This window comes from Pithys albifrons, chromosome 3 (genome assembly GCF_047495875.1).
Source record: "Pithys albifrons albifrons isolate INPA30051 chromosome 3, PitAlb_v1, whole genome shotgun sequence".
NCBI lineage: Eukaryota > Metazoa > Chordata > Aves > Passeriformes > Thamnophilidae > Pithys > Pithys albifrons.
Window position 1 is genome coordinate 15,197,498 of NC_092460.1, and position 25,764 is coordinate 15,223,261.

At 45.8% G+C, this 25,764-nt stretch overlaps 1 protein-coding gene across 1 annotated transcript in view; it reads left to right on the top strand.

The window, feature by feature from the left end:
- Positions 1-25,764, top strand: part of LOC139669276 (high mobility group protein HMGI-C-like) — a 56,577-nt gene that overhangs the window by 26,919 nt on the left and 3,894 nt on the right. Inside the window, exons 2-5 of the mRNA XM_071549719.1 lie at positions 21,179-21,282; positions 21,880-21,966; positions 22,410-22,457; positions 23,711-23,813. Of these exons, the coding sequence (XP_071405820.1) occupies positions 21,193-21,282; positions 21,880-21,966; positions 22,410-22,457; positions 23,711-23,813 (328 nt within the window). The 5' untranslated portion in view covers positions 21,179-21,192. The remainder of the gene's footprint in view (positions 1-21,178; positions 21,283-21,879; positions 21,967-22,409; positions 22,458-23,710; positions 23,814-25,764) is intronic.

Sequence of the window (25,764 nt, forward strand, 5' to 3'; positions counted from 1 at the left end):
GGACAATTAGTGAAAGTGAGGAAAACAGGGAAAAAAGTAGCATTTATGTTTTGTTACCTCAGTGTTTATCAAATGATTCATGTTGGCAATGCTACTTGAAACAATAATAATATTATTAAAGTCTGAATCTCCCCTCTTACACTTGCCATGCAAGTGCAGAGAGGTATTAGTGGTAATGGTGTTATACTGGTATAATTGCATTGTATGTTTGTTTTGAGAGGCTGGCAAAGAGCTCTTGGTTGTAAAGGGTTAGGGTGTGCAAGGAATGCAAGAGCAAGATTTCCTTTCCCTGAGATCATAGCACAGCATGTTCAGCATCTCTTTAATCTTCTTTTGCTCCCCGGACTGTGTTTCTTGACCTCCTTGTAGGATTTTGACCAGGAGAAAACCCAAATCTATTACTTGGCCATAACTGCCTGTGGGGATGCACTGAAACAAACCTTGATTGCCAACACCTTAGAAATCTGTCCATGGGAGAAAAAGGTCTCCATCCTCAGTGGGTTAATGTGTTGCCTGTTCCCCCACTGCCCCTCTGACCTGGCTGTGATCTGCTGTGGTTTGCAGGGCTCAGCTGTCTGCAGGCACCGGGCACAGTGCTGGTTTCTCAAGCAGCACACACTGTCCCAGCAGTGGTTCTGCTCCTGTGTAAGGCCAGGAGCACTGGGGCTTGCTCTGAAAGAAACCAAACGTGCACTCAGCTTTTCAGTGTCCTGCTCTGCGTGTGGATGTGACACCATTCCAGAGGTTTTACAGCTGTGTTATCAAGCACCGAAAAGGTACAAGAGCACTGAGGTGCCTAATTCAGGCAGCCTTTCCTCCTGAGCTCTGCAGTGGCCCTGGGTCAGTGACACCAGTTGGAAAATCCTGTCACTTCTCTGTGCAAACAGGGCAATGTCTGGAGAGAGACAGCAATTGGGCTTTTGGCAGGGATGTCCCCACCCTGAGCCACAGCCTGTGCTCAGCTGACACAGGATTTCACCTCTCAGAAATTTCTGAGCTGTTTGGAGGTAATACCATCTCTTTAGGGACTATTTAGTGATATTTACTGAAAAACTTGTGGTCTCAGCTCTAAACCAGGTAGCTACTGCTGTGAGGGGGTAAATGGCCTACCACATTTGACAGTAATTGTCCCCTCTGTCACTGGTAGTCACCTCTCTGTCAGAGAGCTGAACTGAGGCCACAGACACAAAACAATCTGGCCTTGAGACATTTCTGCTGGGTCAGCCTGCAGGAACAGGGCAACCTCATGGGCAGATTGGTAGAAAGTAGTGCTTGGGCTGTGTCCTTTTGGGTGCCAGCAGAGCTCTCACCAAACCCCCTTCACTCACAGTAGGCTGTGTAAACCCTGAGATTAGCTCAGTTGGTTAAAACTTGGTTGTAATAATGCCAAGGTCATGGGTTCAATCCCCTGTGTGGGCCATTGACTTAAGAGTTGGACTCGATGATCCTTGTGGGTCTGTCAACTCAGAATAGTCTGTGATTCCTGTGGGGACACTTGGTAAAGACAGGGGCTGTGGCTTTGTCTGCCTGTCAGCTGGGGGTGGGAATTCATGTTTGATACACCAGCAGCAGCTCTGCTGGCTCTCTGTGAGGACACCAGTGAGCCTTGGGTGTGCCCGGCCAGCCCAGCACTTGTGGGCACCTGGAACAGACGTAACATCTCATAAAGAGTTAATGTCGGCAATTAGAAATGAGCAGCAAGAGCTGGAGGTTCCAGAAGGATGACAGTGGGTGTGAAACACTGTAACATTCCCATTAATTCAAATGTCTCCTCTCTGGCCAGAAAGAGGTGCCCAGATTTTTTAGTCAATATTAATTTTACACTTGGCACCACAGGAGAGTGTGAACTGCTGAGTTCACAAAGGGCCCATCTAATAAACAGACAATAGAAAATCAGAAAAGCGAAGATTGAGCTCACTTGCCTGGGCGATGAGAGTATAATAACCATGAGGGCTGCAGAGGGCAATGGAAAATTCTGAGCCGTAATGAGGAGTCACAGTGAGTGCCTGGGCTCTCTGGGCACAGGTAGGAGCCGGGAGGGAAGGTGGGATGGTGTAGCATTGCGCAGGAGGGAGGAGGACTTGGATCCTGGATGAGAGACAGATGAGGAGGAGGATATCACATCCCAGGTGTGCTACAGGATTGGAGGGCCAGATAAGAAAAGCAAATTGTTCCCCTGCAAATGAATCCTATGCCTGATCTCCATCTGATTTCCTTTAGAAGAGAGTTTGGATTTTTAGATGAGCCCCCATGTGCATGCCTGCTGCCTGTCAGCTCTGCCCCTCCCTGCTTGATCAACTCCCCTTTAAACAGGCCCTCCCTGTCTCCTGGTGGCCTGCACAATGCAAGATCTCAGGCTATCAAAGCTGCTGTGATTAGCCAAGTAAATACAGCAGAAGGGATGAACTTGATTCCGAGGAGCCAGATGCTACTAGCTTTCTAATAAATCCAGAGGAAACTCTGGGAGCTGGAGATAATTATAAGAAAAACAGATTGCTTTGTCAGACATGTTTGCCTGCTTTCTGCAACTTTCAAGCAGTCTGCCAAACGACTTTCTCTTCTTCAATCTTGTTGTTAGCACAAGACTTTCCAAAACCAGACCTACCTGATTTCAACAGTCTTGCAACTAATCCATGGGCACTTCAAACTGACATATGTCCTTGTGCTTCATGCCTTGGCCTCTCCCTTCCTCCTGGAATAGCAGGGTCTAAAGCTGGATAACAGACTGAAGACTTCATTTCCTGCTTTGACTGAGCTGATGTTTCAAAACAGATTGATTTTTCTGCATGATTGTTCTTTTGGTTCCCTTCTCTTTTCTTCTTAATGAACACTTCTGATATCAGTGGAATCTGAATTCTACCTCGATTGAAATGGCACTGCTGCTATCAAAATTCCAAGCCTGTATCTCAAACCCCAAGCCACTGAAATCCCTGGCAAACCTAGCACCTGGTTAATGAATACATCTCGAGGAGCCCAGATACTTTATTTTCATTTCTGTCACACAGTTAGTGTTTTTGATCTGCCCATTAAAGAAGCAAGGTGAAAGAGTAAGAACTTGCCTGTCTCTGCATTATCTGCCTGTGACAAGCTGCCAGTGGCGGCTGCATCTGATCAGCCGTAATATTCAGGACTGATTTCTGGATAGAAAGCCACTGATTTTGTTTAAGATCAGAAGAGGGAAAGAGGCCTGAATTTTCCAGCAGTTGTGATCCTGTCAGTGAGATGAAAAACAATGAAATGCACAGCATGTGAAGTCCTTGGAAAGAGAGAAAATGAAAGCCCTGGTAAAGAAACAGGGAGAAAACAAAATGACAAAGGGGGGGGGGGGATACGTGTGTAGGAGAAGAGAAATGGGGCAGATTGATTCCTTCGGAAGAATGATGAATTCCAAGAGCCTCTGGTGTGAAAAAGGGAAGGTTTGTGGAGAATTTCTAAAATATACTGAGAATAAGGACAGGGATGGGAGATGGAGAAATCTTACAGGGTGTGGAAGTAGAGTAGCTGGATGCAGAGACCTCCTGCAGCACAAGAGGTTCCTTTCTCTCAAGGGTAACATGACAGCAAACCTTGGAGACCTGCACCTGGGCAAAGCCAGCAGCCTATGGGGGTGTCCTGGGCAGGTGGCAGAGGAATCCACAGGGCAGAGACCTGGGCCCAACCTCACTGATACTGTAGCTTCTCAAGTCTGTTCCATTTCAAGCCCCCAAATGTGTTGCAGAAGTTTTTTAGCCTAAAATCTGATTTTTTTTTAAACAGACAATCTGGAGATTTTACTGGGTTTTCAATCAAGCTGTAAATACTCTAATCTCAGCCATCTTTTGGGCACCTTAAATTTGCAGTGCTCATGAGTACAATCCAAAAGCAAATCTCTTATGAGATGCGAGTTAATGCCAGTTGTGCATCCCTCTGCAGATGTGATGCAGTTGGTGTGTGCCCTTCTCCTGCTCTTTGTACCATGCAACCCACAAGACTCATCCTGGAATCCTTGTGGTGTGAAGGGAAGAGGGGGATGGGTGAGGCTGGGAGTGCCAGCTGTCCTGTTATTGGTGTGCCATAGGAAATCCCACCCACAGCAGTGGAGTGCAGTATAGGGAAACAATTTGGGTTTTTTTCACCTTCTTTCACATCCCATTTATGAAACATCTGCTTAAAGGCAACTGGCTGTTTGTACCATTTGACTGTGCTGGTTGTGGCCACATCTGGGGGTGATGGAGGGGTGGGGAAGGCAACTAAAGTTGTCTGCCGTCATAACTTCTGGCCCAGCTGCCTGGGCACACAAGCTGAAGTCATCTTCCCATGCTCATTTCTGCAGTGAAGTGACACCTCCTCTTTCAGCCCTTCATAATGTGAAGGCTCGACAAACACAACCTCTGTCATCTTCTGTCATTAAATGTGTTTCCTCTGTCCCTTTTGTCTCAGCACCGTGGTGTGCTGGCTGGCAAAGGCCACACCAGGGCCCTGCCGTCTGGTGTGATTTTAATGAGGCTGAGATGCCTGAGGTGAGTGATACACAAATGTTCCAAGATAACGACCCACTTAAATTACTTGAAAATATATCCCTTTTGTGACTGCTGCTGCTCTGCATTGGTGTGATCATGAGGCTTGGTGTGGGTCAGCACTGGGGAAAGTCATCCAGTTTCTCTGTTAGGTTGTGAATACGGTGATCATCAATACCTTTGCAAGGAGGTTCACCTTCCCACACAGGCTGTGTGAGAGGGCTTTGTGTAGGAGCATTTGTTGTAGGGCTTTATACTCAGCTCTCACTGGGCTTTCTTTCATTCTGAGCTCTCCCTGGCTGCTTAGTGAGGGTGTTGATAACACCTTCTTGCTCCCCCACTTTGTCACAGAACATAAAATGTTGGCAAAACAGGTTTCTGATCTGGATCCAGAATCCAACATTTGTGCAGCCTTGAACCCTAACAAATTGCCAGGACTGGAAGGCTTCACCTGAGGTCTGAGGAACTCAAGGATGAAATAGCTGTATTGCCAAAGGCAGTGTGTAACATTGCTCTTAAAAATTTCTTGGCACCTGAAGCATGGAGGGTGGGTAAATATAGCATCAATCTGTAAAAATGGTTTTAGGAGGGTGCAGGAAACTAAGGACTTGTAAGCCTGGCATCTGTAGTACATAAACTAGTAAAAGTGTAATAGAAAAAAGTATATTTGACAATGACACAAACACAATCAGTTTGGGGAAAGTCAATGTGGTTTCTGTAAAGGCAAGAGCTTTGTCTTGCAAACCTCTTGGAATTCTTTGAAAAGAATAGATAGGAGAGTGAACCAGCTGGTACTACATTTCTGTAAGACTTTTGACAAAGTTCTTTCACAAAATACCTTACTGGGAAACTATGCAGGCATTTTCTAGGAGAGAAGGTCCTCAGATACATAAATTACTGGCAAAGAGATAGGAAACAAGGTGGGAGAAAAGTGATCCCAGGGCAAGAATGCTGCCAGGGGAGTTTCATGGGTTGGTGCTGGGATGTGTAATATTAAACATAGTCGGGAATGACCACTGAAAGTAGGGAGAACAGTGAGACTGCAAACTTTGCTGTTAAAATTAAGTTTTTCAAGACAGAAAAGGCAATAGTGAACAGGGAAGAATTGTTGAAAAACCCTGAGACTGAATGCCTAGCCAGAAAAATGGTGCAGGAAATTTCACATGAGTAAAAGTGAAATGAGATGTGCAGAGAAAAGCAGTGATTGTTGTGCACATAAAATCATGGGCTTGGAGTTGATCAGGATCTTGGGGGTTATGTCAGATAGTCTCATGAAAGCATCAGGTCAGACTTAGGAGAAAGACAAATGAAGTGCTAGAAGCTAAGAAAGAACAAACTAGAAAACACTATTGTGTTGTTCTGGGTGAGTGTGTGTGTTTGGTTTTAGTGTTTGGGTTTGTTTGTCTTAATTTGCTTTCACTTTTGAATACAACATCTGGTTTTGTTTTCTTCATCCTCAGGGAGTTTACTAGACATGGGAAAATTTCAAGAATGGCTTCTGTATGGGATTGAATGAGAAATTGTCCTCAACTTGGAGGAGACATGACTAAGAAGTATAGCAAAGGTGGAGGAGCATGAATAGGGACTATTTATTGCCTTCCCCTGTGCAGGAACCTTGGCTTGAACCATCATGAATGTTCTTACTTCATATATCATATTTTTCTTGTGTACAATGGAATTGGATCTCCTAAGGAATATTGTTTTTCTATCTGAGTCTCTTCCCTGAAAAGGTTAAATCTTGTGTAATAATTTATGGATTCAAAGCTCTACCCCAGTCTCCAAGTGGAAGTTTGGCTGTGGAGGGAGTTTCCTCGCCCAGATGAATCTCTGTCACTGGTATTTATGCCATACATGCATGATGATAATCCTTTTGATCTCTGTAGGCATCTGGGATTCTTCTGCTTGGGTAACTGGCAGCAAGCCTGGCTCATTGGAGCTGGCAGCTGCAAAGGTGGAGACTGATCAGAAATAGCTGGAAATTGGTCAGACCCTTTCTGGAGACCCCTCTTCCTTTGGCTTTGAAAGCACTGCACTCAGTTGCCGTGTTGGAATCATTGCTTGTAGGCTCCTGTGTCAGCTCTGTCCCCACAACACAGGCCCTTCTGTAAGAGCTGGGAAAGCAGGGAAGGTGAGAAGGTGGAGGCTGGAAGGGGCAGGACTCAAGGTGGACTTTGGATATTCACACACAGTCTGTCTCACTGGAGGCTAATATACCTGCTTTGCTATCTGCAAATCCCAGTCAATCTGTGGCTTAAGGACCTCGGGGAAAGTGTTGGGGTGGACATATTTTATCACTAGCAGGCCAGTTTCCGCCTACATTAGCACAGGTCCCATCCAAAGGTCAGCTGGGAGGCATGAGCAGGACTTTTCACATCGTGTGGGCTCCCTCTCTTCTATGTGCATCATTACAGACCTGAGCTCTGATTCCTCATCTGTGTGTCATGTTTAGGTCATAAAGATTAAGGCCTATTTTTGTCCCATACATTTAGCACTTAAGGAGTAAAATCAACACTTACCAGGAAAGCCTCTATGAATGGCTCTTTCCCAACTCATCCCTGCTTTCCACCCCTTCCCCTTTCCTAGTCCTGTTTCTCTGCCACAGTCCTGCCAGCACACCGTTATTGTCACCTTGAATAGATCCACGTGTGTCTCGCAGAAGTGTGTTTTGATGGATGTGTAAATGCTTGGGAGTCCTTGAGACTTTTCCTCCAAGGAAGCAATGGAGAGTAAGTGGTTTCCCAGTTCTGTGATGCTGCTGGAGTTATGGAAGGAAGAAGTGGTGTGAATTGCTGAGGTATCGAAATGGTAGAGCCAGAATGCTGAAGTGTAAGCAAAGTGTGCAGAGAAGAGGGTGCAAGGAAACAAAAGGATCTGAAGAATAGACTTACCAGCAATTTTTAAATCAGATTTTCCTAGTGTTTGATTTCTAACAGCCAGTAATCAACTAATGCTTGTGCTGTCAAAGCAGATGTTTGACCATCTCTGCGGTTTCCAAGTTGCACGTGTTTCAGTGACTGGTGGTTTCTGAAAGCCCTGCCTGCTCAGCCATGAGCATAAATGGTCGTGAGTGTCTTGGTAATAGGGAAAAAGCCTGCAGGTTTCCCTCTGGGAAATGTGTGGGCAGAGTGCCGCTGTGTGGTGACACGGAGCACGGCGTCCTTGGCACGGCAGGTTTGCGAGAGCAGCTCTTCGGAGTTAATGGAGGCATGACTGATTCCTCCCCAGGATTTGGGTTGTACTTGGTAAAGGAGTGGAAGTAACACTTCAGGCACTTATATTTTGATTATATGTTGTATTTTCCTTCCCTACTCTCTCCTGATAAATATGTTCTTTTTCTGGTCGTGTCTCTTTTCTCAAAGGATAGTGAAATACAGGGATAAGAACAGGACAGGTATAGATAATATATTGTGTTATGAACTTCTGTCCAAACTATGCATTGCAAATTGTGTCGGGTATGGACAACACAAGTTCAGTTACTTGGGGCTGTGCTTTCTTGTACTTGTGCCAGCACTGCTGGGGTTGTAGTGTGATCATACCTCTAATAGTGTGCAATTCTGCACACTATGTGCTAATACTGAGATTGAAGTCATCTTAGTCCCTTGTCCTGACATCCTCATAACGTGGTCACGTGGCTGTACTAAGCAGATCTTGCACCTTAGTTCTTTCTTTTCAATACCTTTTAGCTTGAGGTCCTTACATGTTAACTCTCTGGTAATTTGCTTTGGTTCTGCTCCAGGGAAGGAAATGCTTCCCTCTGAAGTTGTTTGTTGTAAGACTGAATGGAAAAGAGAACAACAGTACCGGCAGCCACCTTGCCAGGGGCACAGCCTGCAGGCTCTGTCTGTGTTGTGAGGCTCTGCAGCTGAGCCATCAGTATGCTCAGGCATTCTTTGCAGACACCTTCCCAAAGCAGCTGAGTGCATGAGCTCTTCAGCCCAACCATAAGAAGTTTGGGAGAAGAGGTGAGCTTCCCCTTTAACTCCTTTAAGACTGAGGAGGATTCAGCTAGTGATGCCTTGAACCTGCACATGGGATATGTGTTGTTAAATCAGGGAAGGGAACATGGTTTGCACTGCATTGTTACTCCATCAGCATGAATTTCCTTGGTGTAGTGTTTGGGATGTACTACTCATTCTGTTGCTGGGATACACCACTCATTATCTTGCTGGGGCACATTGGCCTTTGTCTACTTGAGAACTTTCTACAGGAACACTGGAAAAAGGACACAATCACAGCTTGAATGTTGCAATCTTCAGAATGGCCTTGTTGGGATGTGGAGGAGAGGGGGGTTTGTCTCACACTGCATCTCTCTCCCACAAATTCAGGCTTCCCAGTTGGGATGTGCAATTCCCTCTTGCCAGCAAAGCATCTTGGAGCCACTCTGTCACTTCATGAAAAGCTATGGCATTTCCTTTAAACACCCCACCTTTGTGTGGTGCTGCTGTTTTGGATGGCAGCCTGAGGGATAATCATGGGCCTGAGCTGTCTCCCTCAGATCTGTATGATTTCCTCCATAGGTACAGATACCCCCAGTCTTTGGGGTGCTGTTTGCTACACCTGCCAGTCTGTGCTCCCCAACCATAACATTGCTGCTCTGCACCTCAGGGAATGGTCCTCTGGTGTGCACTGCTTGCCATGAATCCTTAGGCTGATGCTGTTTGTTACCTCTGGTCGCATGAGAGTTGTCCAGTCTTTACTTTCTCATTGGGATCCACTGCTCATTCATATTCAGCTGGTGGGAGGTTCATTTTGTGTTACAAAGGTCCTTCAAGGCCATCCCCAGGCCATCTTTCACAATGTCTCCACATGGCTTTATCGAGCAAAGTGTGAGCTCTTTCTAATTCTGACTGCACCTTTCTTGCCTGCAGCATAGCTGTTCCCTCTTCACTTCACACTCTCAATTGTCCCACCTTCCTTTTCTGCACATTGTCAGAACAGTAACTTGTCTCTTGCTATAAAGGTAGAAAAAGGTCACCCTTCTTACCAGCTGACAATGTTTATGGCATTGCTTTGTCAAGATTTATCTTTCTCATTGCAAGAGTCAGATTCTACCACCTCTGGTAATTAACTGACAGAATTTGGGGCCTGAAATAGTGAAATTTTCTTTAGCTTTCCCAAAGTGAATCACAAGCTTTGTAGCTGAGGAACCAGCTGGATTCTAAAGCCTCTAAAGTAACACACTGCCAGTTCAGGAGGTTTTGCAGCCATGGAGAACAAGCAGAAATTAATTTTGGTCCCCAGGAAACACCTATTCTGGTTCTTTGATAGCCATAGTTCTGCATAAATGTACTTAACCATGATCTAGTTGGAAACCTTGTGTCACAGAAAAGAGAGTTGGGAGGCAGCCCAGGGAGTTGCCAAACACACTTCATTTCTCGTGAAACCTTACTACCTTATCCATGCCAGTCCTAGTGCATGTGTGTGACCCAGTTGTAGTTTCTCTATGGGAAGAGGCTCTACAAACTCAGAACTTATTCCAGTGGTTTGCTATCAGGACCATTAAGTCATTAGACTTTCCTCTGTTCAGCTTAATTTTCCCTTCTGCATTTAAACCAACTTTTTATCCTATCCACACGTTATTGCTTTCCTGGATGCTGCACTATTCCATTATCACATCCTTTCTGCTCTCCTATCTCTAGGTTTAACCACCCAGTCTCTCAATCTTTCCTCACAAGGCCATGTTTTCTAAGCCTCTGATTTTTTGGAGGCCTTCCAGCAAGTCCCTAACTTTCTCTAAGGGAGATTTTGTAACCCTGTGTCATCCAGAGAGTTTGAATTGCTGATGAACGTAGTATGAAAGAATTAAGGAATGTAGGATTATGGGCCACACTCCCATTACAATCATAAAATAGCTCATGGCAAATCTATTTCTTATCTTGTGGAAATCACTCCTCAGCCTAAACTCCAGTTAAAATATTCATTAATACAGCCTGAATAATAAGCATGTGTAAAACAATTACTATGAATGTAGCTTTCCTTACAGTTAGGAGATACAGGTTTGTGCACCTGAGAGGTCCTGACAAGATCAGGATAGCAGTGAATGAAGCTTTTTACACGCACCTGTCTAACAGAAAGGGATTAAACACAAATGAATCTATACTTAGCGTTAGCCTACACATATCACACTATGCCACAGTGACCAGTCTAGTTTCTGGAAGGGGGAAGATAAGGAATAGGAATACAGGCAGAGAATTGCACTGCATTGTGGTAAAATCTGGATGTATCCTAAAGGAAGCTAGTAACTATCTCACAGGGACAAGCCAGCCCTTGTGTGGGTCAAGTCTTGCTGCAAACAGACAAAACCCTCTTGTGACATAAATGTCCTGGCAAGGTCACTCAGGAGGGGAACCTTTGCTAATGTGAACCCACTTCCATCTAAGGAGAGGGAATTTAGAGGTCTCCTGTCCTCTAGATTTGGCTGCTGCTGGTTTTTTGCTGCATGCTGTTGGGCAAGCTTGTTCCTTCTTCAGAGGACCATCAAAAGAGATGTTTAATCAGAACTTGTGGTTGTGACCAGGTGTCAGCCTTTGGCCAGGAGCTGCTCATCTCCACAGTGGCTTCTCTGAGGTGCTCCGGGGCAGAAACAGGGCTGCACAGGGCAATGGATAACTGCCAAAGGGTGAAAAGAAACAGCGGTTCTCACTGGATGGAAGGGGCAGCTTGTGAAATGAAAAGAATAGTTTTGTGTTCTCAAAGGGCTCCTATGACCCTGGGCTGTTAAACCACAGGTGTGGTTTAATGAGGGGAAAGGCCTCTCCTGAAGTGGGTAAACTGCTTTTGCCACCCTCTTCTTAAAAGGTGCTAATATTTGGAGATGAGGAGGGTGGAACAAAACCAATTTTTTAAAACTTTTTTTTAAGGCCTTTCAGTGTGAGACTTAAGGAGCTCAATCTGTTTAATTTTTTAGAAGAATAATGAGGAGACTTGTGATAAGTGTCCAGGTATTGCTGAGCAGGGGAGGTGGGAAGAGGTAGGCTGGTGCTTTTCTGAGAAAAGTATGATAAGAACCAGCACCTGCAATCTGATAGCACATGAAAAATTGTAAATTAAGCACCCTTTGTAAAGGGATTAGCCACTGGAACATATGTCCAAGGGTACGGTGCGTTCTCCATCCATGGGACCTTCTTGCTCTATTCAACTACCTGAAAGGAGGGTATAGGCAGGTTGGGGTCAGGCTCTGCTCCCAGGTAGCAAATGACAGGATGAGAGTAAATGGTAAGTTGGACATCAGAATATTTCTTCACCAAAAGAGTTGTCAAGCATTGGAAGGGCTGCCCAGGGGTGTGGTGGGGTCACCACCTCTGGAGGTGTTCAAGACATTACTGGACATTGTGCCATGGTTTAATTGACAAGATGGTATTTGGTCAAAGGTTCATCTTGGTCTTGGAGGTCTTTTCCACCCTTAATGACTTACGATTCTATGTCTTCCAACCAAGAACACATTTTCTGGGACTGATGGTTCTGTCAAGTATGAGAGTTTTGGACTTAGTCCAAGGATAATGATGAAGTGGCAGTCATTTATATACAGAATGATCAAATCATTCCTCTTGGCCTTAAATACTAATGAAATTATGATGTGTGGATATTAAATTAAAGACATTATTCTCTGATATGTGCCCAATAAAAATTAAATAGGACTCCATGTTCCAATTTTGTATCTGACATTTCCTAACTAGAAGTTTAGTTTCTGGAATATTAATAATGCTCTTTAGCACTTATGGACTGTCAACCATCTCTGGTTTGTGTTGTAGAATCAAGTTTAGTACTTCCTTGCCAGGGACTATTTGCATGAAATGCAGATTTCTTCATACCATACAAAATGTAACAATTCAAGTTCTGACTCAGTCCTTATGGTTATGCTGTATTTGTACAGCATGTGTACTGCTTTGCCTCTCATGATATTTAAAAGAAAAATACTTTCCATTAGAAAATGAAAAAATTGAGTATTTCCATATGATACAGTAGTGGTTATGCCAGAAGATTTTTGATAAAAAGATGGATATATTTAAGCACTTAGATTAACAGATAATAATTTTCAGGTACTTGATTTCATATACTATTTAATTATTTGTGGATTAGACATTGTTGCAGGAGCAATCAAAGGCTTCTCTTAACATTTCATGTTGATTTGTTTTATTAGTTGTTAGGAGCTTCAAATACAATCTTGAGCCACTTTGCCTAAGATCTGTGTAATTACACGGTGGGAAATGTATCTTTCCAAAGGAAATACTGTCTAAATAAGCCAGATGGTACCTGTTTTGTGTGATCCCCACTTCAGGTGTGGGAAACGGTGCCCAAAGGAAAGGTGAGGTTCCTGAGGGCACAAGGCAGCCCCAGAACTGGGCACACTCCCAGAGCCCTCGTGTGCAGGTTTACCCAGGAAATCCCCATTCCTCTGTTAATAAGGTCAGGATCGATTTTTTTTCCAGACTGCAGTAAATAATTTTGGTGTCATAGTGACATTTAGAGAAGTTACTGAAGAACTCAAGTGGTGCAAATCTTTTATATGGATGACTGTGAGGGGGAAAAAAAAATCAGTCTTCGGTTTATTCAGTGGTGCTGTCACTGTAAGCAATTTACTGCTTAACATAAAGAAGCATCTCAGACTTTGTCTCTTAGATAATGCAATGGGTTTTATACAGGTACGGATTGAGACATTTGCAGTGCTAATGGTGATGTACCAAAAAAATCCCAATATGTGTCTTAAAAGCACCAAGGCAGACATGAAACCCCCACATTCTCCTTTGTAAAGCACTTCTGGGGACTTTTGTGAGTTCTAATGATTGTTCATATAGTTAATACAGAAACCAAACTTAGAGCCATGCAACATCTCCTTCCTAAATGTGTTTAAAGCTCAACTGAAGTCAGCTTCCCATTTTTATTTGTGGTTTATAGTTAACGCACTGATTAATAACTACTCAGATTAATAACCACTTGGTCATCACAAGCCTTCCTGGGGCTACCCGTTTGGGATTTTTGGTTTAGTTTGGCTTCTTTCATAAAACAGGGCCAGCATGATTCTTTCTTGCTTTTACAAAGAGGGAAGTCCGTGAATGATCTGCCCCCTTCACTCAGATACCTCACTTCACATTTGGAAACTGGCCCTACTTTCAGTGCGCAGGCAGTGGAACGAGCTGGCTGCTGTGAGTGGGGTGGCCGGGGATTTTTGTTGCTTTGGTGGCTGTGTTCGGTGTGGGGTTCCCGCCGGGTTCGGGCTGTGTCGCTGCTCGGGGCTGCCATCACAAGGAGAGCGCGGGCAGCGCTGCCGCTTCCCACAGCGCGCCTCCGGGAGCGCGGCAGGCAGAGCTGCGGGGCCCTGAGATGAGCGTGTGCGGAGACCTGGGTTAGCTGCCTGTGCCAGGGCGGGAGGGCTGCCAGCTGCTGGGCACCTCTGTCTGTCTGTTCGTCCTGCTGGGTCTGCTGGGGCCGGGTCAAGCGGCGCTGCCCAACTGCTCAACAGGTAACCTTGCTCCTCTCTTACCACACCCTTTTGAAATGCGTGTGCTCAGCCCACGTGCAAGATGCTGGGGTTTGTGAGGGCACGGGGATTAACAGACTGCAGCTTGGGGAGTGAGAAGGACTGTTTGGAAGCGAACAGAACTTGCTGCCTCCTGTGTCCCCGAGCCAGGTGCCACAAGGCCAGACCTCACCAGGAAGCGCAGAGAGCCATTTCCTGGGTTTGCACAAGTGGACAGTGTTTTACAGATGCCAGTGGCTGGGCTGAAGAAGATAGTCATTCTGCAGAGGAATGAGGCTTGGTGTTACCTGAAATGAGATAACTGTGATTTTTTAATTGTTAGTAAGCACAGATTTCTCCTTTTCCTCTTATTTCCTTTTAAACACTGATGAGTTTTTTCCATCGATGTATCTCTGTGGTGCTTGGGGTGCTTGCTTTTTGGTGAAAGTGTCTGGACAGACTTTTAAGAGAAAACCTTTCCTTTAGAAAACATTTGGGTGTTTGAACAGGTTGCCCAAGGGAGAATTTTAACAGGCTCATAATGCTAGGGAGTCTACAGTCTGCACAGAGGCAATGAAGTCTCACAGACCTGGCTCGATACTTTTGGGATAAGTGCTGGAAGTGTCCTGATAATGGATGAGAAGTGTCTTAGACCTCAGGCAGTGGCCTCAAAAGTTGAGGTCCTGAGTTTGGTTCAAGGGTTTCCTTGGATAGAGACAGTGAGCTTGGCCTTTCGTGCCCTGCCCATGCTGGTTTGGGAGTGGGTGAGGAGTGCTGGGTGGCTCTGGGGAACCCTCCCACTCCAGTGCTGCTCTGGGCCAGGTTCCCAGGGCAGGGAACTCCAGCTTACAGCTTTGGGCCAAACTAGTCCAATGAGCCTTCAGCTTCCTGGCGAAAGAGGGTGAGGCTGTGCTTTGCTGCTCAGCAGGATGTGGCTGATCCTGAGCTGTATTTCTTCAGTTGTGATGGCCCCTCCTTTGTGTTCTTGAACAGGACAACGTGGAGGAGACTGCTGCTGCATTCCACTAATAGTGCCTTGCTCTCTTCTCTGCTGCAGCGGGTTCTTAGTGTCACTCTACAAATAGAGATGACTTACTCCCCAGTCCCTCCTCACTAGGTTGAGGAAGGTGTTAATACTTCAGTTTTTCTATAACTTTATAGATAGAAAACGTAGAAAGATTGTATGACTTGCTGAAGTTCAGAGTTTTAGGAATAGATTCCAGATCTCTCTTCCTCACCAGTCCTTGTATCCAGCAGTGCTTTTCGATGACTTCCTGTAATGTTTAACTGCCTCTTTGCTTTGCTGGTTCTTGACTATAAGCGGCCTGGGGCTTTTGCAGGACTTGCAAGCTGATGCTGCTGAGGTAGGATTGAGGCTGTGGCAACCTTTGGGGAAAGTACTGAGTATGCAGACATGACCACGACAGTGCTCAGTGCAGCTTGGACTGCATGTGCAACGTGACTCATTCCTCAGGCAAGTGCAAAGCCTCACCTTTTTGAGGAAGAAATTGGGAGTATTTTAGGCTAGGTGCAGCAGATCCATGGTGATATTCCTATGATTAGTTGTTGTATGGGTTAGGATGAACAAGGTTGCCTTTCCGAGCAATAACTGGCTCAGATATATGGACAGAGAAATAAGCTGTCAGGTACTGCATGAAGCAGGGTTTGTTCAAGAGAGAGCCTTGATATTGTGCTGAAGCTGGACAGTCTGGAGCTGGAAAATAGGAAAGAGGCTGTTCATGTCCACAGCATTGCTTGAAACTCAGTAATCCACAACCCTTTTCCCACATAGCTGTGCATGTCTCCAATGTTAATAAAGACGGTTTCTGGCACTGTTTCCCAGTGGAAAGGTCTGTAGTACACAAGCTCCTGTCCCAGCCACCAGCACTTGCCTGCCTTGCAGTCTCTCTGAGAGGAGGGCCAGACAGGATGGGCTCTGCCTGCCCCACTGGGGTGGTGTCCCCTCAGCCCTAGCCCAGCTCAGCACTCAGGGAGCTCCCCACCATTTTGTGCACAGAGAACTGAAACACAGGAGGGCACTTTCATTAGGGTTGCACAGAGAGGTCTAAAAGCTGGAAATGGAGCTCTATTGGTAGAGCTACAGAAGTTCCCGTTCAGCCTTCAGTGGGTTCCAAGCACTGACTTAAAGCACAGAAGCCTGTATGATTCCTGTATTTTTTGTTCTCTGGAAGCTTAAATAGTTTGTCTTCTCACCTGGGTACTTTATCAGTCAGGATGCGCTGGAATAGCTTGCTGGTTGAATCGTTTTGGAGGCTGATGCTATTGATGTTACACAAGAACTGATTGTCCCCACTAACTGTTGCTTAGCCCATATTGCTCAGAGATACAAGAGGTTAAGTTAGTCAAGATGTCCTCACTGAAAGGAGTTTTGAGAGTAAGACTCCTTATCTCACAGCATTGAGCTCAGATTGGAAAGGGTACGATCACACCCAGGAAACAAACAGGCTGCTTGGTTCAGCCAGGCAAGATGAGGGTGATCAGCTTGATGTGTTTTTCTGGTGGAGTGGGTTTAAAATGGGAGACAGAAATGTTGCTGCTGAAGGACTCTGGTGATGCGAGAACAAGCGCTGATAAATACTCATTTAAAGAAACAAAACCAACAGGCGAGGAACTAGGAGACTTAAGCATGAGATCAAAGAAGCCTTAGACTTAGCCACTCAAAGCAGTCAGGGAAGTCACCTAGAGATGTTAGTTATGGTTTGAAAAGTGATTTATGATACTATGACAGTTACCTGCTGTTGCCACAAGCTTGATTTAGTAGCCCCTAAGTTCCTCGTTTTACAGAAAAATCTGGCAGAAAAGGCACATTTGCCAGAGTGATATTGTCGCTGCTCTTTCCTAAGGGAGCTGTTCCAGGCCTTGGCTATCCTGCTTTTCTGGTAGAACAGTCCATGGGGAACCACAACAAGCTGTGTTATTTCTTGATCTGCGGCAAGATCTGAAAAGACCTGAGCACTTGATTTCTGAGAAGGTGAAAGTAATTTTTTATAATGCCAGTGCAGATTGTTATTGCTACAGTTACTGGAGTGAGAAGCTTCCCTCTGCCTGGCCTCCTTGGTCCTCCTCTTTAGATGTCTTGATTAACCAAGTCTTTTATCTTCCTCTGCTTGATGCAGGGCTTGGGACAAATTTTTCCTTTCCTCTTTTACCAAAGGGAATGAAGAGTGACCATGTTCAGAGTTTGCCTTGTCACATGTGACAGCAGCACAGTGGAGCTGTGCTACCAAGTGGGAGTTGTGCTTAGTGGATAGTTTTTCCTATTATTATAGAGACAGTGACAGAGTTAAGGCTATAATGAAGGGTCTTTTATAATCACACTCCTATTATGCTTTGAAAAGGGCTTTGTGAGCTTTTATTTTGTATGTGAGCACTGCAGCCTGAGAATCGTTTCCTGGCACTGTTTGCTGTGAATCATGCACAGGGCTTGGGGCTTTTAGTAGGATGTCTCAAGCATCCACATTGTGTATCTCCCAAGGACATAGCCTAAAATTTAACCTCCCTGAGGAAACAAATGGGGAGGGCTCTGTCATTTAATATATCTGCTCAGGTCAGTGGGCTCATACCCAGGACTTCCTCTGTAAGCTGAGGAAAGGGAAAAGCCCCTCAAGAACACTGTTCAATATTCTCTGTTAGGCAACAACTTCTTAGCCCCCAGGAGAAGCTTTGCTTTCCTATGAATTTGTTATGGTAGAAAACCTGGCGTTGTATAACTTAACACCTCAATCCAGATGTAAAGTGTTATGTCTGTGAGGATCCCCTGTCCTCTGCTGGGTGTCTGGGAATGCACTTGGGGCACAAAGTGATTTCTTTTAGGTGATGCCTCTGCAACACAGAGGCCTCAATACTGCCAGAAACGCACATTCACACACCTGCACCATTTGCAAAGCTGGGTATGTGGCTGACACAAAGGTGATTTAAGGCCCACAAGTATTTGAATAGGCTTTTTAGATCTCAGGCCCTTGTGGACACTGTATAAGCCTGGGATTCAGCCCTGCTGGCTCCAATTCCAGTGACCCTGGAAGGTGTACGTGGTTTTTGGTATACAGTGAGAGTCAATATGGGTTTGGGGGTTTATATGTATACATGGAAGGCTGTTGTCAAGAAATTTGAAGCAGAATTGCAGTGTGTGCTTTTGCTTTGGGTCTTTCATTGTCATGTAAAGCTCACAAAAGCCCTAAGGTACTTGTGCAGCTTTGCTTCTGTGTGTTTTTCTTTTCATAAGAAGCTTTGAGAAGAGTGTGCCTTTGGTGGGATGGTGGAAAACATGTACCAAGTCACTGCTATTCCCTGGCAGTCCCTGTGCATTTGTCTGCAGTCCTGCCTGCAGAAAGCTCACCAGATATGTGAAAGACACTGTAGAGTGTAGCAGCCTAGCAAGGTTTAGCAAACAATCATTCTGTGAGAACTGACCTTCTTTGCATGTGGGAAAAAATGAATTCTGTACACCATGGCTGCTCCCACTTGAGTAATGACATGAAAAATTTGGGTTCAACTCAGGTTTCAGTTACAGTGAACTCATGAAGGTGTCAATGAGAGCAATGGCTTCAGTTCTGCCATGACTGCAAACATTGTGTTGGAATATGGAGTCAAGGCTGGGAGTTTTCTTGTGGCATCTGTGACATTGTCCAACCTGTGGTGACCAAGCAAAAAGTGCAATCTGAAACTGAAAACCAGAATGCAAACACTTAACTCCACCCTCCTATCAACAGAGCTCACCACCACCCTCTCCTCCCAGAAAAGTGGGTGTAATCTCTTCTCAGGGACCTGGCTTGGACAGCACTTTCACACTTACCCAGGCCTGAGGGAAGGCTCCAGAGGCTTCAAGCCACCTTTGCAGCACTTAGGGCTGCTCCAGCAGCAGATGAGTGCAGCATGAGCTGGGCTTAGACCTGCCTTTTGGAAGAGGGACTTCTCTGCCCCTAGGGCAGTCCAGAGCCTGTGTGCCTCAGTGACTCTCTCGTGCCTCAGCCAGCCCCCAATACCAGCACCAGCCTGTTTGAACCCCAGTTCTGACCAGTAAATGCAGGCACAGGGAACAGTACCTGGCCAGAGGGCAGTGTATTTGTTGTCATCTTCAGCTGAGGCCCTCTCATCTTTGGAACTTGAACATCTGATCAAACTACAAAGCTCTTGTAACAGTCTGTAAAAGCATAGCTCTCCTCTGAAATAGACTACAAGTGTTTCATGCATGTCTCTTAGGGACTTGGTGACAACTGTGTGTGGCTTGCAAGTACAAAGAAACTTTTCTCCCCTAACTGTTTCCCCTCCAGATGCAGCCTGAACCTGGAGACCTGCACTGTGGTCTTTCCATCACCCTCTGATCAGAGAGTTTGATAGAAAAGCTGAGTGTGCAGCAGCACCTGTGAGCTGGGGCCCAGCAGTGCACACAAAGGGGCATCCAGGGAGTTCACTGGGTAGGGCTGCTCATGCATGAACTGGAACTGAACCAGCTGCTGCCCTCCAGCAGTATTTTGAAGAAAAAAGTCACTGTCTTCTAGGTGGTACAGCTGTGCCCTTGCTTGCAGTACTGCCTTTATTGCCTCAGGTAGAGCTGCTGGAGGGACCTGGGGACACAGCAGAGCTCAAGGCTGATGAGACAAAGAGCTCTTTAAAACTTGCTGTTGATACCTTTCACTTAGCAGGTGGAAAATGAGAGATAAAACAGCTAAAGCGAAGAGCTGCAAAAAACCACCTCTCAGGTGGAGGTAGAAGAGCTTCTACAGGCAAGGCAGAGCTATACCTGCAGTGTCCAGGTGAGGAGAAGAGGGTGAGGGCTTTGCAGAGAAGGTAGAAGTGCACGGTTCATCTATAAGCTCCTCCTTTCCCAAGCCTTAAATGATGCTGGTTTCTCAGCTGTACTATTCTCAGCTATTTATTTTGTGGTAAGAACTACTGAGAAAAGAGGATTCAGCCAGCACTGCTGGCCTCTGTCCAGCCTCCTCATCTCCTCTCATCTTCTTGAGCCCTCTCTCCTGTGCAAGAGGGAAAGGAGAGCCAAGGTCTGGGGGTGCTGCAAATGCCTTTCTCAAGCAGATCAGCAAACTGGAAGCTGAACTCACATCCTTGGGTAGGCTCTGATTCACACACAAGCAACACCAGTGATCCCCACCTCTTCAAGTGTGCCTGGGATTTGGGTGTCTGCTGAGGTTCTGGTATAAGTCACTTCCTTCTTCTTAATTCTGCAGAATGCAAGGGGGTCAAGGCCCACAGTCAGACTGGTACCTTCTCTGGCAGATATGCCAGAGCAGAAACCTCAAGCAGAACCAAGGAAAGTCACTGGTTTTCAATGTACCTTCAACAGCTCATGATCTTTGTTATTTCTGAGAGCAAACAAGCTAGATCAGGGCTTATTCCAACCACAGCAGGCGCTAGAGACTGGGAATGGGGAGGACGCTGACTGCCAATCCTGCTGATACTAACTTGCAGCAGGCAAGCTAGTGCTGAGGATTCAACCAAAACCCAGGTCTGGGGGACTTCTGTTATGAAGCAAACAGTGAGCCTCATGTAGGACCAAAGGCTAAGTGCTCTGAATGGGGACAGGCCATCTCTCCAGACAGTACCTGTTCAGTCAGGGATTAGGAACAAACTCTTGAGGGGCAGCTCCAGAGCCTGACTTCTTAGAGTGTATACCCTGTTACTTGCTCCCTCAAGCATCCTCATATAAGGCTCTCTTTGCTGTGAATTTTGCTCTCAGGATTAGCTTTGCTATCTCATGATATGGGAGCTCCAAATGAAGCTTTGGCCTTGGATGGTGCATTTATAACTTGCCACTACCACCTTATCTCCCACCTCATTCCTCTTCAGGCAGAGGAGCCTCCAAAGAGTGGAGTTCAGAGAGCTGCAGACATGGGTTTGTTGCTTCAGATGAAACTGGCCAAGAAGGGGAAAGGTAGATGCAGGTATTGCCATGTTCTGTGCCTGGAGCAATCAGCTCCTTTGGCCAAAAGCCTCAGAAAGCTGAGGAATAGGCCAGGTAAGAGAATGATTCTAGAATGTTTATAAGCACAGTTATGCTTCTAACAGTCTGCTGGGTCCTGAACTCTTTTTCAGCTGGTGAAAACAATAGCAAGCTGTCATGTTTGATTGTCTGACCATTTCAGCATTGCAGGTAGAGGAGAATCAGTAACAAGATAAGGAAAAAAGGAAAAATATTTTTCTTTTAGTCCAAAGAAATATAACCTGTTGTATTCTAATCTACAAACAGTGAAAACTGCCACCATGAGCAGCACTAGACCAGAGAACTCCACCTCACCTACACCGACTGAGGGCCAGAAGAGAAAGAGGGGAAGGCCAAAGAAGCAGCCACAGGTGAGGGCACATCATCTGAAGAGGCTGCCTGGGAATGCTCTGTGATTAGCCTGGGGGAATTTTCAGGCAGCCCTGGGAAGCAGCTCACTAACAAAGAACAAGGGAAGCAGAAATGCTCGGTGGTAACTGTTATTGCTGCTCAGCACAGCAGCAGGATGTGTACCCTGGGGAGTCTCAGTCATTGGCCCCAGAGGGGCCTTAGATGTGACAGGCTGTGACAGTTCAGGCCGGGGAACCTGTGAGAGGAGCTGACCAGATCTCCAACCTGACACTAGACTCTGTTCCACTTTGGAGACTTTCAGGTGTTGTCACCCTGTTTACACATCAATAGTTAGAATGGAGAAGGCCTCATTCCAGGAACCTTGTCCAGTGTTATTGAGACTTACTCATTTCCCCAGCCCAAAAGGCAAAGGAGTAGGAGTATTGCTGGCCATCTTCTACTGCACCTCACAGCTGGCAAAGCAGAGACAACCAGCCATTTAGTGGTCCAGGTGCTATTATTGGGGTAAGGCAGTCTGAGGCACATCAGAATGAGAAGCTATAAGTTGCTCCAGGGATCATCCTGCTTAATTGTTTTTTTTTCTCCTTTTATCTCAGAAGGATACTGTGGAACCACTGGCAGAGAAGAAATCACGAGGAAGGCCAAAAGGAAGCAAGAAAATGACTACTGTAACTGAGGAAATGGTAAGACTGGATGGTTCATGTTCTTTTATGTTGGAGAGAGAAGGTGGCTGCCACTTCTGGAAGCATTGCTAGAGGGACAAGCAAGGAGGTTTCTCATAGCTTAAAGCCTAGTGAAAGTTGCCCCTAGTTCAGCTCAATTTTAATTGCCACTGTTAGACAAACCAGTTATTGTGGTTTAATCTTAACTCACCTCCCAGCCTTCCTGTGCTGCCACTGCCTGTTCAGCAGCTTCCTTCCAGCACTTCTCCACCACTGCCAGATAATCACAACCAGCACAGTCTGGCAGGTGTTTCCTCCTCAACTATCCTCAGCTTTTGCTTTTTCTGCTACTTGGGAGACAAGACCTTTGTACAAAGGTCACCTTGACCGAGTTCAGTGTATTAGTCACAGTGCCCAGCAAATATGAGAATGAAAGTATTTTCCCCCCTTTGTTTTCAATAAAGGCAGAACCTCCTGCTGGCAAGAGGGGAAGAGGGAGGCCTCGCAAGTGGGTGAGTATTGTGTTTAGTCCTTTTCCCCTTCTCCAGTCACAGATCCTGGGGAACTTCCAGTTGTGTTTGCTCTCCCCAGGCTCTATATCTGGCCTGGCAATCATTGGGGAAGCTCTGACTGCCTTCCTGATCACTTCTAAGATTCAGGGCCCAAAGAATTCTGAGAGCCCAGAAGAGGTGCTGGACTTAATGCAAGACATACTGGACTTAGCATGTCAGTTTTTCCTCAAAAGGGGAAACTTAAAATTAAGCTGAAAGAGAAATTTGATAAATGGAGAAACTTTGATTTCTTTTATGCAGTGAACAAAGGATTAGTAAGAGTCAGTCACTGAAAATAGAATATTTCAGGTGTGAAAACAAGATGAAAGCTTTTAATCAATAAGGGCATTCAGTCCTGTGGACAATTAATGGCTTGTAGTCTATCATTAGGAGTTACTAAAAAAACCCAAAACAGCCACAAAGTATTATTTAGTGTGTATCACAAAAATTGCTAGACCCAAACCTAAGCCCATTTATATTACCTTATTTAAATACACTGAGTAAGAAAGTCTGGTGTGTTACCAGTGCTTAAAGCAACCAGCTCTTCAAATAGGAATCCTCAGGCTCTATGGAAAAGCATCAGAGGAAGAAATGACTGTGTCTTGGAGACCAAAACCTTACCCAGTGAGTTCTGCTGGTGTCATTTGTGGACTGACACCACAAATTTTAGGAGGACCTAAAATTGTTACTGTTTCAATGTGTCATTCTGACTTTGGTTAGTGAAGCATTCTGATGTTTAAGTTCAAAATTAAACAGCTGAAGAGTTTTTGGGGGGCAAAACCAAAGAAAAAGAACAGCAGTTTGTTTCTTAATAGTTAATAGACAAAATATGTAGCTGGGCAGGACAGGAAAATATCCTGAAACTGAGCAAGTATTCTCAAGGTTAAAAAAATTTCTCCACAGCTGTGTAACAGGCAGATTTTTTTCAAATGTTGGGCCATTGGTAATATGGTGGTTTATCATGGATTCTGAGAGGGATTCAAAGACACTTGGGAATGTGTGTGGACACTACATGCCCTGGCATGTGCTCTTGGCTATTGCTGGATATAGCAACTGGTGGCAAATGGTTGTGCTGTCAGGGCTGCATAGTCTTATATGAATTACATTGATCAAAGGCTTTTGCTTTCTATCCTCTTTGTATATTTGCAATTTGCTCCCTTGACACCTAATTTTATGTGGGGGATTTGTTTTATTTTCACTGTTTTTCCTTGTAGCCTCAAGCAGTGGTCCAAGAAGGAGAGTCTCAGGAAGGAAATTCTCAGGGAAGCAGTGACTCAAATTTGAACTCAGCGCCAGCCACACAAGACTTGAGATCAGGTAGTCATGATTAACGAGACTAAACTGTGCAGCCATGCTCCTGGCACACCCTGCACTTACCCCCAAAGCTCTGGCACTGGCTGCAATCACTCTGGTAAATTCTACAAACAGAATTTGGAAGGCTTCCAGGCACATTACAACAGGAGGGGTAGCACATTCCTTCTAGCTAATTCAGTTGTGACTACTTCAGCAGAAGTGGAGGCAGAAAAGAGGAATGGGAAGAGAAACCATATGTTTGTCTTTCCAAGAAGTCACATATATCTGAGGTTCTGGGCCTTGTTATAGGTATGGCTCAGGGAAATTGTCTGGCCGTGTTGGGAACAAAGTGCAAATAGTCCATTGAATGTCTTGCCTTACTTGAGAGGAAAAAAAGATGAGTAGAAAATCCCCTGGTATTTGGGACATCCTGATATTCTGGAATGACTCTAGCATGCCCCCATGATGGTCTTGCTTTCTCCTTCCTGGCTTGTCCTCTGAGACAGTGCTCTCCGGCAGAGGTGCCTCAGCAGCACAGAGAATGTGGCACTGGCCAGTTCAAGTGATCAAAGCTTCTCTGGGATGAGGTCCCAGATAACTGTTATCCCTGCTGTAGGAAGGTACAGATGCACCACCCAGAGCCCCAGCCTTGCTTCAGCCCTGGGAAAGAACAACTCCAAGTCCAGCCTACACTGTTCAGGGCCATTACTGAAGTAGATTCCAGGAAAACTTGTGTGCGGCTGAGTCCTGCCTTCTGTGAGCCTCCCAGGAAGCCATTCATTAAATGTTTCCCCTCAAGTGGGAGGGGGAAGGGGCCAGCAGCCCAGGAGAAGAGGCAGATGTTGCCCTGGTGTGCCACGTGGTGAGCTCACCGCTCCCTGCTCACGCTGCCGTTAGTGCCGAGCATGCGAAGGAGCCAGGCAGCCCAACCCAGCACCAGGTTCTTAGAAAGTCCCTGGAAATGCCACATGATTAAATGCCAGGGGAGTTAACCTCAGTTGCTCAGTTCAGTTTCCTCTGGGGCTCCTGCTCCCATATCACTTCCCGCCACGGAGCAGTGCGATGACATCAGCAGAGCCGCAGGTGATGCACTCACCTCCGGCCCAGCCGTGCAGCGCGTCTTAGCATCGCCCCAAACCGCAGCCACTGAGGGCACTTTCTTCTTCCTTTCAGTTTGAGTGGGACCAGGACTGGTGTCAGGAGGGATCTGTTTCCCTCCTGTTGCAATGAGGTAGCAGCAGATGTGCCAGGATAAGCGGATGCTGCGGTCGTTGGGAGACAGCCTGGCAGCACATGATAGTTCAGCCCGAAGGCCTGTGCGTGCTCAGTGCTGGGCGCAGTTTTGCTGTTGGGGAAGGTGGGCACTTAAAAAAATACAAAACAAACAAACTCAAAACAAAATAAACCCCAAAACAAACAAACAAAAACCAGCTAGAAAATCAATGGGAATAAGCACGTGGAGTATGAAACCTAGCAATCCTCCAGAAAATTTCTTAACAGTTGTTCCTTGCTCAGGAGCTTGAGATGTAGTCCTGGCTTAAAACCTCTGACTAAAAGGGGAAGCTTGCTGTTCTGTCTTACTGGAAGCTTTAGATCCTGGGGCTTTTCTGCAAGCACGATGCAGCTTCCAGACAGGTAGTTTCTGGATTCACCCATTCTATGGGTCTGGATTTAATTTAGATGTTATGCCTGCAAGTTTTTGTGCTGCTTGTGCAGGAGGCTACAGCTCTGAGAGTTGTTAGCAGGAGTCAGTTCACTTAATGATCTTCTGCCACTGGTACAGCCAGGGCTTTGGTCATTGAGGGGTTCGTTGGTTTTCTTTCTCTTTCCAGGTGAGGATGTTTGAGGTGCTGCCCTGGGGAGGGCAGAGGAGTACACATGTGCTTGCCCATCCTGCAGGTTGTACACTGAACAACTCTGAGTGGGAAAGGGGTCTGCCCTGGCCTTTGTGTCTGCAGCATTCAGATGAATTGCT